The sequence below is a fragment of the Grammomys surdaster genome, unplaced genomic scaffold, assembly GCF_004785775.1.
Source record: "Grammomys surdaster isolate TR1022 unplaced genomic scaffold, NIH_TR_1.0 62, whole genome shotgun sequence".
NCBI classification, from domain to species: domain Eukaryota; kingdom Metazoa; phylum Chordata; class Mammalia; order Rodentia; family Muridae; genus Grammomys; species Grammomys surdaster.
In genome coordinates, this window is record NW_021604564.1 from 7,494,187 (window position 1) to 7,508,618 (window position 14,432).

At 40.8% G+C, this 14,432-nt stretch overlaps 1 protein-coding gene across 4 annotated transcripts in view; it reads left to right on the forward strand.

The window, feature by feature from the left end:
• Positions 1–14,432, forward strand: part of Tbl1xr1 (transducin beta like 1 X-linked receptor 1) — a 144,155-nt gene that overhangs the window by 111,737 nt on the left and 17,986 nt on the right. For 3 of the 4 annotated variants that reach the window (XM_028762950.1, XM_028762940.1, XM_028762959.1), the window contains 7 exons: positions 4,628–4,773; positions 6,062–6,287; positions 6,814–6,946; positions 7,346–7,487; positions 7,915–7,978; positions 8,076–8,173; positions 9,032–9,092. In XM_028762950.1, the coding sequence (XP_028618783.1) occupies positions 4,628–4,773; positions 6,062–6,287; positions 6,814–6,946; positions 7,346–7,487; positions 7,915–7,978; positions 8,076–8,173; positions 9,032–9,092 (870 nt within the window). Of the gene's footprint in view, positions 1–4,627; positions 4,774–6,061; positions 6,288–6,813; positions 6,947–7,345; positions 7,488–7,914; positions 7,979–8,075; positions 8,174–9,031; positions 9,093–14,432 lie in introns of those variants that run through there. The other variant, XM_028762967.1, reaches the window with a different exon arrangement.

A 14,432-nucleotide genomic window follows, 5' to 3' on the forward strand; every position in this document is an offset into this window, starting at 1 on the left:
TCTCTCTCTCTCTCTCACACACACACACAGATACACACACACACACACACACACACACACACACACACACACACACATTTTGAGGGAAACTTTCCTCAGGAGGAGGAAAACCTTTATGTATGGCAAAGGCCATCCATACACACAAGGTAAGAATCTATACAAAAGTGTGAAAGCCCAGTGGTCAGACTGAGGCATGAGAGTGAGTCCATGGCTTGGTGCAGAAAGGCAAACTGAAGCTAGACACGACCTTCAACTACCTTCTGCTTTGTTCTTCATTGCTAGAGGTGAATTACTGACTGCAAGTTTAACATGAGGAGCGAGGCCTGCTTGGTACAGGGCAGGAAGATGGCCTACTTACTTACCTTTGTATGAGTGAACGGAAACTGTGTTGTCATTTCGTTACTGACATTTTATTAATACTACTGAGGGTAACTGAAAACTGCCAAAGCAGAGAGATGATGCCGTGTGACTGACACAGAAGCTTAAGTGATCTTGGTTAAATAGTTCAGAGGGTGTAATAGTCATATAAATTCTAAACTAGCTAGTAGATTGGCTTTTTGCCTGGTTGAGGGTTTGGAGAATGCTAAGCATCAAACAAGCCAGGCTCTTGTATGAAGGTGGTCTAGCACCATGCTTATTCCTCAGTCCTTTTTTTTTTTTTTTTTTTTAAAGCAAAATTTAGGGGATAAAAGGGTGTATCTATTGTATGAGTGCTGTCTGTAGCTCTGCAGAACTGAACATTTGGTAGAACCCCTCCCTACCTTTTGTCTTTTCTGAAAGCTGAGTCTAGAAAGCACAGCTATTCTAGGGTGTGGGTAGCATGAACAGTGTGCAGGTTCTGAGCATTATGGGCTGAAATAAGTCAGCTCCATCTCCCTACTTGGCCACTGTTGTGGGACGGAGAGGAGGTACTTTGCGTGACCAAGTGCCCTATACGATAACCATGATATTCAAGAACCATTTCTATTTTTTATTCTTATCTTTTGTGTTTGCAAAGTAGAGGTACCAGGCTCTTGAGAACTCATTCTCTTCTTAAAGGCCACCTTGTCACTTGGAAAACACTACTTGCTTAACTAAGCAGTGTAGAAAATCAGGAACTGTATGATTATGATTGACTGTATAACTCAGGCACGCAAACACATTCACACATATACAAATACACACCCTGCCACTGTTTGTCTGTTGAGGGACTCCTATGCCTCCTGCTCTTAGATATTCTACATCCGTTATTGAGGTGCTGCTTACATCAGACTCACTTGTACCTGTGAAAAGAAGCGATGCTGCCTGCAATGAGACAGATTTGAACAGTTTGCAGATTTAAGAAATTCACTTTGCTCCTGTATAAATTTAACAGCATTTTCTTCAAATAAGTGGGAACTTAAAGGCGAACGTAAACCTGGTTCACATTTTAGTGGTTTTTGTTTGTTTGTTTGTTTTGTCTGTTTGTTTTTTAAACAAAAACTATATTTTTTTTCTTGATTGATCAATTTTTACACTTTCCAAAATGTGTTATAATGGAGTAGCATTTTGAACAGATTATTGAACAAGTAACTTATTAGTTTCTCAGAGTTAAAGGATTATTCTATTTCAGCTGTTTCCTTGGCTGCCACATCAAATAGCCAGAGTAGATTGTTCGTTTTGGTATTTACTCTGCATGTGTAACTGCTAAGATTACAGGAGAAACTATTTAGCCGAGGATAGTGAGATGACACATAAGAAGACTGCCGGGCTCGGGCTCAGAGGCACAGGCTGGTGGAGCATGGTGAAGACGCCGGATACCATTTGCCATCACTTAGACTTAGTGTGTGCACTGGGAACAGGGCTGTCCTGTGGAGTTGTGAGGAGATGATACTTTGGAGAAAGGTAGGACTAAGCTGCAGAAATGGCTTTGTCTATTTTATAGGGCTTTATTGTGACAGATTACAAGGAGAGTTTATTAAGTGATGCTGTCAGCTTACTGAAGGGAGGAAGGGAGGGACAGATGGATTTAGGAGCAGGAACAGTCCAAACAGAGTGAGGAAGACTGAACTTTGTTCTAGATGACAAGGATAGGGTCAGAGAGAGTCTTAACAGTTTGGCTCTAGGAGTGTTCAGCCTGATGGAGATTTACCATGAGTGGCCCAAGGGGAAGTGGGAGTTTGTGTAACTGACCTCGAAGTGAGGTCAGCCGGAAATTTTTCCAAGGAAAAGAGTTTCCAGAAGGGAAAGAAGAGTGGCTGTGAATAGGCCAGCACTGAATGACCCTGTGTGTGAGTACAGCTGGAGAAGTCATTGTAGTTCAATGGCTGGTCAGATGTGTGCACATAGGCCTTTCTTGGGGGTAGCAAGATGGAGAGGCTAGATAGCCAGAAGCTGTTCCTGGCTGACCCCTTGCTGTTTGAGATCACTCAGCACATTTGCAGTGTCTTGAGACACCCACTAGCCTTTCTCCACGTCTGGCAAAACCAACACTCAGCATGCTCAGCTTTCCTGCTCAGAGTTGGATTCTACCTGCTACTGCAAGCACTTACATTCTTGGGCAGATCATTAAGCTTAAACTGGAAGAAAGTTGGATAGGGCCTGGAATCTAGTAGTGCTGAGCAATGCTGCACTTGAGGAGAATGTAGAGAAAATCAGGTTTTATTCCATTTATAACTTTATCCCCATCCTGGTTATTAGGTTAGTAAGGTGGTCCAGTGTTTCATGTCATGGCCTGTCCTGTGGGACAGCTGAGCAGTGATGGACCGCTGCTCTTTGGCTGGATGTATAATCTTGTTCCCATATTTTGACTTTTTATGAGACAGGATGCAGAATGGATTTGAGTCTTTATGGTGTTCTGTGACTATTTTCCAGCCTTAATTCATAATAGAGTATAATCAAAATCTAATAAACATATGTTGTCTAGTACACAGTATTTTCCATAATGGCATCATTTTAAAGTTTTCCCAGGTGGTTCCCCTGCCTCCATTTTTTGTTTGTTGAAGAGCTTACTGAGGGAGGGCCTGCACTGTTCCTTACACAGGAATCTCCTGTCTCCAACTTCATCTCCTCACCTCCAGCTATTTTCTCTGATGCTTCTGGTGCTTAGTCTTGCCTTTCTGTGCCATTGCTCTGTGACCTGCCAGACTCAGAACCTTGGAATTTCTGAAGGGTAATGCTTCAGAATGGTTTCTTCCATCTCATGCCACATTTGCCTCAACCATTATGATCTCAAACTGAACACAAAACTCTTCAAATGTTCTTAATCACAGACTAGTCTGTGGGTGAAATCATGAAATTAAAAGAAATGCCTTTCTCTCTTCTCTCACTGTGGGCCATTAAGGCAGAAGTAGGAGCTTTGAGAACCCAAAAAGGTGTACATTAGTCACCCCAGGCCTTTCCCAGTCAAGTGCTATTTGGAATCCTGCAGCATTTTAGGACTTGGTAAACTGTGATGGAATTTCAGAAGAGTGACCAGCCTGTCTGTTACTGGACCTTCACTTTGCTATCTGGACTAGATTTTCATAACACTATGGATAAAGCTCATTTAAGGAGGTTGGCAGTGTACCCTCATGCTTTTAAGTATTTTTTTTTTATTATTTAATTTTTTTGAGATGACCTGTGTGGCCCATTCCTACCTGCCCTGGAATATGGCGGGTAGTCCGTTTGCCTCTGACTCCTGAGTGTTGGGACTAATTATTAAAGGAGGCCTAGAAACTGTATTTTCATTTTGTTGTTCTTACGAGTTTTTTTTAGAGCTGGGTGGTAGAGGCACACGACTTTGATCCCAGCACTCAGGAGACAGAGACAAGCATAGATCTCTGTGAGTTTGCGCCAGTTTGTTTTGTAGAGCAAGGTCCAGGATAGCCAGGGCTGTACAAAGAAACCTTATCTTAGAAAAACAACAAAACATTTGTTTGCCTGAGTTATTACTAATAGTAAAAATCAATACTTTTTTACTCAATGAATATATAAAAATAATGTATGAGTTCACTTACAATTTGATTATTTCCTTTGGGAACAGTCTCATACAGCCCAGGTTGCTCTCTATGTAGTCAAAGGTAATCTTGCAGTCTGAGCTTCCCAGCTCTGTACTTCCAAGTGCCGCAGTCCAGGAGGGCACCATTGCACACAGCCTGCCATTGTTTCTCCCCAAACCTAAGTGTATGCGGGGCAGGCACTGCTGGCCCACCCATGGCTGCAGCCCCAGGCTGCGACATTTGGTCTTGTTTCTGTTGTTTTCTAGTTTAGATTTATTTCCTAAGTCTTTTTTTTTTAAAATATGTCGCAGAAATATTACCTGTCACATGAATCTTGATTTCATTTTGTCTCTCATGAGGCAGTCGAAGTGTGTTATAACTCATGACTTTTCAGTGTTTTTGCATTTGATGCATTTTCTTGAGGAAAGTTGTATTACTGTTGTACAGCTAGAAAAACAGAAGCCATGTAACCCATTAGAAGCTATATTACACTGAGCCATGAGCAAAGGAAAAGAAAAGGCTGACGTGCTTCTCTTTTAATATTTTTTCTATTTTAAATCATATTTTAGCTATTTACAATGTCAAGTGATGGTATGTAATTATAAAAGATAAAGTTTTTTTTGTTTGTTTGTAATTTAATGTGATATTACTAGCAGCATAAGTTCTCACAGTGTTTCTTTTGCTTCTAGGATTTTCTCATTCTGCGTTTACCTTTGGTATAGAGAGCCATATAAGTCAGTCCAACATAAATGGTGCCCTGGTCCCACCCGCTGCACTCATCTCTATCATCCAGAAAGGCCTGCAGTATGTAGAGGCGGAAGTTAGCATAAACGAGGTAAGGCAGATGGGTTTCATCTCAAACACTGATTCTGATTCTTAAATGTGTTTTTTTTTTTTTTTGTATCTGACCTTGATTTCACAGGTTCAAACAGATTATTTTTCATAAATGTACCAGTCTCCATACCACTGGACAGTTTCTGTAGATTATTCCTTTCAGTGTGTGTGTGTGTGTGTGTGTGTGTGTGTGTGTGTGTGTGTGTGTGTAAGCAAAGGAAGTCGTATTTAACACATAAGTAATTTTGCTGGACAGTACTAAGAACAAACTGCAAACTGATGGCAAGGACTTAGAAAACCATTGTTAGTTTCATGTACCCTGATTTTGGAAGCCAATTTATTTGTAATAATTGATGCCAGCTTTGATGCTCAGAGCTGCATGTCCAAGATTCATATATAAGCAGTGAGTTTGTTTCAGGTGTTGGCATGCTACTGGTGCCTGAGGCAATTTTACCTGCTCCCTGATTCTATAAGTCAGCTTTGTAGCACAGCCACACTCTTTTACTTCTAGACTGTCACTGGCTGGCTACTGGGAACATGAGGTGCTGTGGCAAGGATCTTACAGCCTTCAAAGCGTTAATAAGTACACACTGCATGTTCTTTCTGAGCAGAACGTTGTAGCTGCAATGTTTAGTGTATGGCCAGAACTCAGAATATGTAGAGGTGAACACATGCCCCCTCCCCTCTTTTTTTTTTTTTTTTTTTTTTTTGGTAAAAGTAAGTGAAAAGATTTTAGCTGTTTGAAGTTGTCCAGTTCAATCGTCCCCTGTTGGTATCCTGAGGGGTGGGTCCTACATCACCACAGTTTCCTTTGTCTGTGGGTGCTCTTCATTTACACCTAAAGTTTGTGTATTATACACATAGATCATTTACATGCTATGAGCATCCTGTAATGTTTAGAGAAAACCAGTAAGATAAAGATCTTCTTCAGGTCAGTACAGGTGCATTCCTTTATTCCAAGGCCTTGATCCTTGTTGTATGACCTGTTCATATTTGTCACTGAGTTTTACTAACAGCTTTCCTTACCTGAATGAAACACACCATCATATATTATCTTGAAGCTTTTGTGAATGGCCTCTTGAACTGGTTTGTCTTTGTGCAGAGTTGAGTAGGACCTCAGTGACAGTTGGTGGCTGTTTGCATCTGCGTCATGCATTGTCATTCTTGCTCCCTCCCTCCTCCTCAATCACATTCATGGTTTCCTTAGAATGAAGTTCTTCATTTTGTTAATGGAATGGATGTCAACCTCATGACTACATCTTTTTTTTTTCCTGGTTTTCCAACCCCAGGATGGCACCTTATTTGATGGTCGACCCATCGAATCTCTGTCCCTGATAGATGCTGTTATGCCCGATGTAGTCCAAACAAGACAACAAGCCTACAGAGACAAGCTTGCACAACAGCATGCAGCGGCAGCAGCTGCGGCTGCGGCAGCAGCCACTAACCAGCAAGGATCTGCAAAAAATGGAGAGAACACAGCAAATGGGGAGGAGAATGGAGCACACACCATCGCAAGTGAGCAGAGACTGCTTAGAGATGCTCAGCACACACTGCTTTACTGCAGCGCCCCATCCCTAGAGCTACACTGATACCCAGTGTTTGCCTCCACCCCTAACTTGCATCACACAGTTCCTATTTTATACCTAAGGTTCCAAAAAGCTAAATGCACTGTATATTCATTCCTAAATGATTCTGAAACCTTTTCTACTCTTAAGTGAATTTTGCATTTGCATTTGATTTCTAAGTAAAATTTATAGTAGTCTCTGTTACAAACATCAAGCAAGGCTCTGACATTGAGGAATAAAGATGACTCGTGTTATATGAATGATATCAGCAACACCTACTGGCAGAACTCAGAATAGTCTTGTTTACAGACTTTAATTTAGCCATGCTGAGGTGTAATCTTTTTTTTCCCTTTCTTCTTACCACTTCCACACACACATTCTTTGGGCATAAATGCTCACACTTTTAAAGCTAGTATGCTCATACTTGCTAGAAATGTGCCTACCATCTGACAGAACTCCTACTTCTCATGATGCAGATAATCACACCGACATGATGGAAGTAGATGGGGATGTGGAAATCCCTTCCAATAAAGCGGTTGTGCTTCGGGGCCATGAATCTGAAGTTTTCATCTGTGCCTGGAACCCTGTTAGTGATCTCCTGGCATCAGGGTAGGTTTTTCTAAGAGCTTTCTGGCTGTTGAGTATTTTGTTTGGTTTTAGATATATCGGATTTACTGTTTAAGCTTGACTTGTTGATCCCCCTGTGTCCTGGGATTATAGGCCTGCTTTACCATGTCCAGCACTACGGTGGCGTTTAAGAATGCTTCAACAAATATTTCACTTCTCAGCCACTTCTGTTGATTGCTTATGATTGTTTTGCCTTAGTAGATTAGTATTTCTTGTGAAATAATTTTAGAATTACTTGGTAGGACCTCTAAAATGTAGAATAAGAAAAATATTAGAAATGTTTGTGTCTGGTAGTCTACTTGTTATTCAGGTACTCAGTGAGACTTGGGTTCTGGAATGCCTGCTCCTATGAAGACTTAATTTCATGTTTTGACTCTGAAGGTCTGGAGACTCCACAGCAAGAATCTGGAACCTCAGTGAGAACAGCACAAGTGGCCCCACACAGTTGGTGCTTAGACACTGCATACGGGAAGGGGGACAGGACGTGCCCAGTAACAAAGATGTCACCTCTCTAGATTGGAATGTGAGTGCTCTTTTCTTGCTTAAGTGGTCTGTGAGTGAATCTTGAAATTAGATCCCAATTTTAGCTTCAACCTGGCTTCATGTTCCTAAAATCCTAATCAGAATTTAAAAATAAATTGAAGCCTTTACTTTTTACTTTTTGTATCCTATTTATGTTGTTCTTCCTGGTCTATACCTGCCCCATCCTGACTCATGGTCATCTGTGAATACGTTCTGCAGAGAGACTGCAGTCCCACTCCACAGCGCCTCCTGCTGGTGCTCACACTTGGGATGGGCCTGTCAGAGAACACTGGCTTCATCAGGGAACAGGGGTTTGCCAGCCTTTGTTGGCACTCACACTTAGATCTGGGTCTTTTGTGCCTGGGACTTAAACAGTCAATGTGTGTAGTAATGAGTTGTGTAATGAACAAAATGTATTTCTCTGCCAGAGTGAAGGTACACTTCTAGCAACTGGGTCATATGATGGATTTGCCAGAATATGGACTAAAGATGGTAGGAAATTTTCTAACTTTATTGATGTTCTAAATTACAAAGTTTGAAGTAATTTTAAAAGTTTTTTGTTTGTTTGTTTCTTTTTTTTTTAATTTAGGTAATCTTGCCAGCACCTTGGGGCAGCATAAAGGTCCTATATTTGCATTAAAATGGAATAAGAAAGGAAATTTCATCCTAAGTGCTGGCGTAGATAAGGTAAATGGACATTCAGCCAACTTTTATCAAGAATGCATTTGAAAGTCTTTTTTTTTTTCTTCCTGCTAATCACTTAAGCAGACTTCAGTTCATTCAAGCATGAATTTGTGACAGTAATAGAAATTTCTTATATTGTCTGCTTGTTTTCCTGAACCTATACATTGTATCTTTTGTTGATGTGACCACTCCTCATTTTTGCTGGGATTTAAACCTAGTAAAGCATCAGAATTAAGCACTTTGTGCTTCCCAGTTTATCTCAGTGACGACTGTAGCTATTTCCATCCAGCAAAAAGCAGGCTATTAATCCTATAAACAGAAAGGGACATAAACTGGCTTAGACTCGTATTTTCAGTGAGCAGTTTTAAAAGAGAGGTGAAGGAATCTGGGAAATTGAGGGAGAGGAAGATCCAGCACCTGTCACTTTCACGACCTGCTTTAAGTGATATCAAAATGTAAACGACCCCCCCCCTTTTTTTTGGTGATGGTGGGGGTCAATGTGAGGTTGAAAACAAGAAACCTTTTTGTGGTGATGTTACTACTTACCTCCTTATAACCCCAGAGCTGGAAAAACTCACTAAATGCACCATTGCAGTGATGCCCATTAAACAGTCTAATACAATGAAGATACTTTGTTGACAAACAATAATTGTTATTGGAAATAAGTTGGTGAGAAATTACCACAGAAAAGTTAAGCTGCATCACGATCCTTTCTCCTGCGCTGAGTGTAGGTGGCCTTGTACTGTAAGGAATACAAACATTGATGATGGAGTTCAATATACAGTATCCTTCTGCCTTAATACAGTCAGGTGTCCATTTCACCATTCATACACTCTTTAATTTTTCTTCTTTTAATCTCAGACCACCATCATTTGGGATGCGCATACTGGTGAAGCCAAGCAGCAGTTTCCTTTCCATTCAGGTAAATCTTTGATGACACACATGGCAACTGACTTGCTCTTCAGAATTTACTCAGGGCCTCAAGTGTCAGGTAGCATTCTTGGTGCCAGTTCTCTCAGGAGGCATTCCATAGCTTTTGAAGGGTTCCTTCTCAGAGGATCAGCAGGTTGGTTTTTTTGTTTATTTGTTTGGGTTTTTTTTTTGGTGAAATGTGCCATAAAGAAAGTACCCAGGTTGTGTAATTAGAGAGATGATGTAAAGTTGGAAGGTGTAGTCAGGGTGGTGCTGTAGAGTTGGCAGGTCTGGCTGTAAACGTACATTCTCCACTTGAGAAGCTGTCAGGTCACTTAACCTTTTATAGTTTCATTTTCACTATATGTAAATGAGGGCTCTTGATAGCTATGTATTGCAAAGACAGGAAAAATGTCTTAGAATAAATTAAACTGTTTACTGCTCACATATCACCTCCATCTTGTGCATTTTAGATTGATTTGTCTAGTTCAACCCTTTTTTGTCTGTGAAGTATAAGATGGGTATTCTTAGTGTCTTTTGTGGGTTTCTTCCTGTGTGATGTACAGCAGTACTCTGGGTATGAGCTCAGTGCCTTCAGGCAGGAACCAGTGTGTCTGAGAAGGCAATGAGGAACAACATCTTGCTATGTATACCAGGCTGGCTTCAGACCCACAACACTCCTTCCTCTTCCTCAGCCTCCAGAGTATGGGGAATGTAGATGTGCACCTTTGTGTCTGGCTTCTCAGTGAATTTCTTGATGGCAGGAAAGACTATCAGGTTAGTAGTTTTAGCACTGCCTGATAATAATTGCTGCTTTGAGACTTGTGCTCTGAGAATTTACACTGTAGTTAATCAGGAGGCAGTGGTTATCATCCTTATGTTTTTAGTAATGAGCAGCCATGTACGAAGAGGCAGAAGTGGGAGCAAGCAAACTGACTAGGAGTAGGAGCTGAGTAGAGTGGTTTGCAGATAGTGTTAAGCCCTAAACATTTAACTCTGTCATAGAGTTTCCACACTAAAGCACTGCCTGCTTTCCAGTTCTGCTTCTCTTTCAGCCTGGCTTCTAGTCCTTCTAGCTAGAGTTTTCCTTGGTCTCTGCCTAGTCCTCTACTTCTTGGCAGTGATATAAAATTAAAGGAGTTGGGTGGCATGCATGCTTAGCTGCAGTGTAAAGAATGACAACCGTTTTTGAGGTGTTTCTCAGTGTGTTCTCTCAGACTTTGCACCAGAACTTGCTGAGGGAAAGACTGTTTGACCTTGCCCGATGTAAGCATGTGTGTGTTGTGGGTTACTGGGCTAAGGGATATGGTACTCTTTCAGATGGGAACCAAAAGACAAGAAAATAAGAACCTGAGAGAAGGAAATTAGTTAGGGAAGGAAGAGAGGGAGGGAACTGAATTTTTTTAAAATAAGGAGTTGTACTTTAACAAAGTTCTGCTGAGGAGTTGTTGGCATATGGACTGAATGTATTTTTATCTTGAAATTCTTACACATGTATTCACATTGAAGCAGTCACACTGAAGGATGCAGGCTCACCTGTTCCCATCTGGCTTCTCTCTGCCCTCTGTGGCCTCACTCTCTAGGCACTCACAGTGTCACCAAAAGTTAGTTTATGATGTACATGTACATGCATATGTCACAGACCTCTCCTTCATCTGCATACTTACTCTTGTGCGTTGTAGCAGACACTCATTCAGTACTGTCTTTTGCTGGCAAGGTCTCTTTGGATGGCCTATATACTGTGTTTGCCCACTATTTTAGTGTGTTCTGTTTGGTCTTATTACAGATAAAACAACTATGAACATTCAAAAGTCTTTAAATGAGCATGCAATTTTATTTCTTAGAATAATGAGTAGTAAAATAACTACATTGCTCAGAAACTGAAATTGTTTTCTAAAGCAATTTAGCCTCACCGGCCACAGACCATCAGGTCTCTCTGTATCCTTTCCAGACCTTAGTGTGTGACCGTGTTTTTAATTGTAGCCAATTTGATTATTTTGTGATGGCATTTTACTGTGGTTCTTTCTAGTTTGTCTATTTTTCTAAGGAACTAGAATGTGTATGAGTGAGGGGCGCAGGTGTATATGGAGGCCTAAAGGTCACTATCAGCTGGTCAGGAATCTTCCTCTATCACTGTCCACATTAGTTTTTGAGGCAGGGTCTCATTATTTTGACTACACTGACTGGATGACAAGCTCCAAGGACCTTCCTGTCTTCACTTCCCTAGTGCTGAGATTGCAAGTACACACTACCATGTCTGACTTCGTGTAGGTTCTAGGCAGCCACACTCATCTTCATGTTCTGTGCAGAGCAGGAAATTTATCCAGTGAACCGTTTCCCGTCTTCTCCTTTTGTTACTTATATTTCCCTCACACAAGTATACTCACTAGGTATACAGCAGACATTTTCTCTTCATCTGTGGTTTATCTTTGCTTTTGTTACATTTTATTTTGGACACAGGGACGCACTTGGTGTTCAGTCTTTACTGATTTCAACTTCAGAGTCCTAGGTTACAGACATGTACTTCATGTTATAAGTTCTTAAAGTTGATGAATTCCATAATTAGTCTGTACCTTAATTGTTCTTTGTTGCTTGTTTTTAAGACAGATTGTCAGCACATAGCACAGGCTGGTTTGGAGCTTGAGATAGTCCTGCCTTAGCCATCTGAGTGCTGAAATTCTAGGCTTCTCCTGCAACTTCTGTTTTCATGTGTGTGCTTTCCATTCCTCTCAAAATGACTTTTTGACCCAATTTTTTCTTTGAATTGGTAGAAAATTTAAATTATGTTGCTTGGTTTCTAAGTATTCGGGGCTTTTTTAGACTCTCCAATACTGATTGCTAATTAGGTTTCACTCTTCTTATACATATAAACATCATGTAGACTGATTGTTAGCATTTAGTGTTAACATTACTGGGTTCTCACCTCTTCCTGCTTTTCCATCTGTACACCATCCATTTTTGAGAGACAGATATTGAAATCTCCCAACTATTGGAAAACACACAATCTCTCTTCCTTCCCCTCTCTCTCCTTTTCCCTCCCTCCCCTCCTTCCCTCCCTCCTTTCCTCTCTGTGGCTTTTCTTCCTCCTCCTCTTCTTTTTCTTCTCTTTCTTTTGTGTGCATGCATGTGTTTGTGTGGTGTTTGTACAGAAGTCAGAGGATAATGTCAGGCATGGTTGCCTCTTGACTCTCCACTGTCTAAATTTATCTTTTTGAGGCAGGGTATCACACTGCACTTGGAACTCACTGGTGGCTAGCAAGCTCTAGCAGTTTTTCTGAATCTGCCCTCACAAAGTGTTGGGGGCACTGATTCAGTACCAGTGTGCCATCTCTGCCTTGTCATGGGTGCTGGGATCAGCACTCAGCTCTTCTTGCTTCTGTAGCATGCCCGTATGCTTACTGAGCCAGCTCTCCACCCAGATGTTCCTGACAGGTAAAGTAGAGTTTACCTAGAACTGAGGTGAGGTGTAGAGATTGTGAGTTAGTGCATAGTAGTAGTATTTAGGAAGTTTTAGAAATAAGGAGATAGGTCCATAACAGTTGTAGCGTGTAATTATTAAAAATCAACCTAGGGGAACGCAACTCAGTCTCCCTTCCCCCACTGGGCGCTTGCAAGCCATGGTCTTCCCAGGTTCTCACCAGGTTCTCAAAGTTAACCTGCCACCTAACCACTCTCATTTCCTAAGCTATCTATCCTTCCCCTGCAGCTAGCCTGAGACTGGCAGCCACTGGCTCTAAACTCCTTATAATGAAAACTCCAGAGGCTTATAAATTGTCAGCCAGATTTTTAATAGTAAATCTTCAACCCCCAAAATGCCCACACAAAGAACTCAAAACTCAATTGATATAGATACAAGTTATACACCCAGATAGGGCAAATGTACCCTGTATTACTCTATTGTCCTTCTATGATACTATGGCTCTCTAGGCCACATGGATCTGGTACATCTTCTCCTATAGGTGCCCTCCTATAGGTTCTCCCTCTGTCCCTGTCCCTGTCTCTCTGTCCCCTCTCTAAACTTTCAGCTCCACCTTCTGTTCCACTGCCCAATCACAAGCTGTAGCCTTATCTGACTAACAAACAGTGAATATAAGTAATACTACAAATTTTTGTACTTGTAACTAGTTAAATTTTTGGTATGTATATCTTAGTCATTGTTCTATTGTTACAATGACTTAGGCAACTCCTAAAAAATAAAGCATTTAATTGGGACCGTGCTAACAGTTTCAGACGTTTAGCTAGTTACGATGATAGGGAACATGGTAGCAGGTAAGCATGGTGCTACAGAAGTAGCTCAGAGTTTCACCCGGATCCATGGGCCAAGAGAGACACAGAAACTGGCAGGAGCTTTTGGCACCTCAGAGCCAACACCACGCCCAGTAACACACTTTCTACAACAATCTATATCTTCTGATCCTTTCAGAGAGTACTACTTCCTGGTGACTGAGCATTCAAATATTTGAGCCTATGGGGCCATCTCACTCAACCACCATAATGTATTTGGTCACAAAAATTAAAACTAATGAAATACTCTGAATACCATTGACTGAAACACTTGAAATGGGTAAATTACATCTCAGTAAAGCCATTAAAAATGCCAGTTAATTTTCAAAGGGAAAACTAAGAAATAAGAAAATACTAATAATAAGTAAATGTATCTTTTTCATCATAGGTTTATTCTTCTCAAAATTATGGAATCTAAGTGGATTTTTAAAAATAAATCAGAAGAGAGAAGTTTTCATTTTAGCTCTAGAAGTTTTAAAATGTATCATTCTGGGAAGTTAACCCTTCGTAACTTCCTCTAAGTATGTAAAATATGACCATAATAATAAACAAGGCTTCCTTGTGTTGGGTGCATGTTGGGTTAGGTTTGTAGTCCTAAAGGAACTGCCTGGTCCTGTCTTAGGACTGCCTATTCTCTAGTGTTTCCCTGGGTTGCTAGGAGACTGGGAACATGGCAGGCACTTTTATCATAACAGTCAGTTTAGCATTCCTAGCTGAAGTTCTTAGTTAGACAATTTTTTTTAATATTTAACAATCCATTTCATTTTTTTCATCAGGCAAGTTTGCCTAGAAGATTGAAAAATCCAGAAAAATCTTAAGTTTACATTTGGTTTCCATGTTGTGATGGTTTATATATGTTTGGTCCAGGGAGTGCCACTATTTGAAGGTGTGGCCCTGTTGGAATAAGTATGTCAGTGTGGGTGTGGGCCTAAGATCCTCATCCTAGCTACCTGAAAGTCAGTATTCTGCTAGCAGCCTTCAGATGAAGATGTAGAACTCTGTTTCTCCTGTACCATGTCTTTCTGGATGCTGCTATGTTACCATCTTGATGATAATATAATGGACT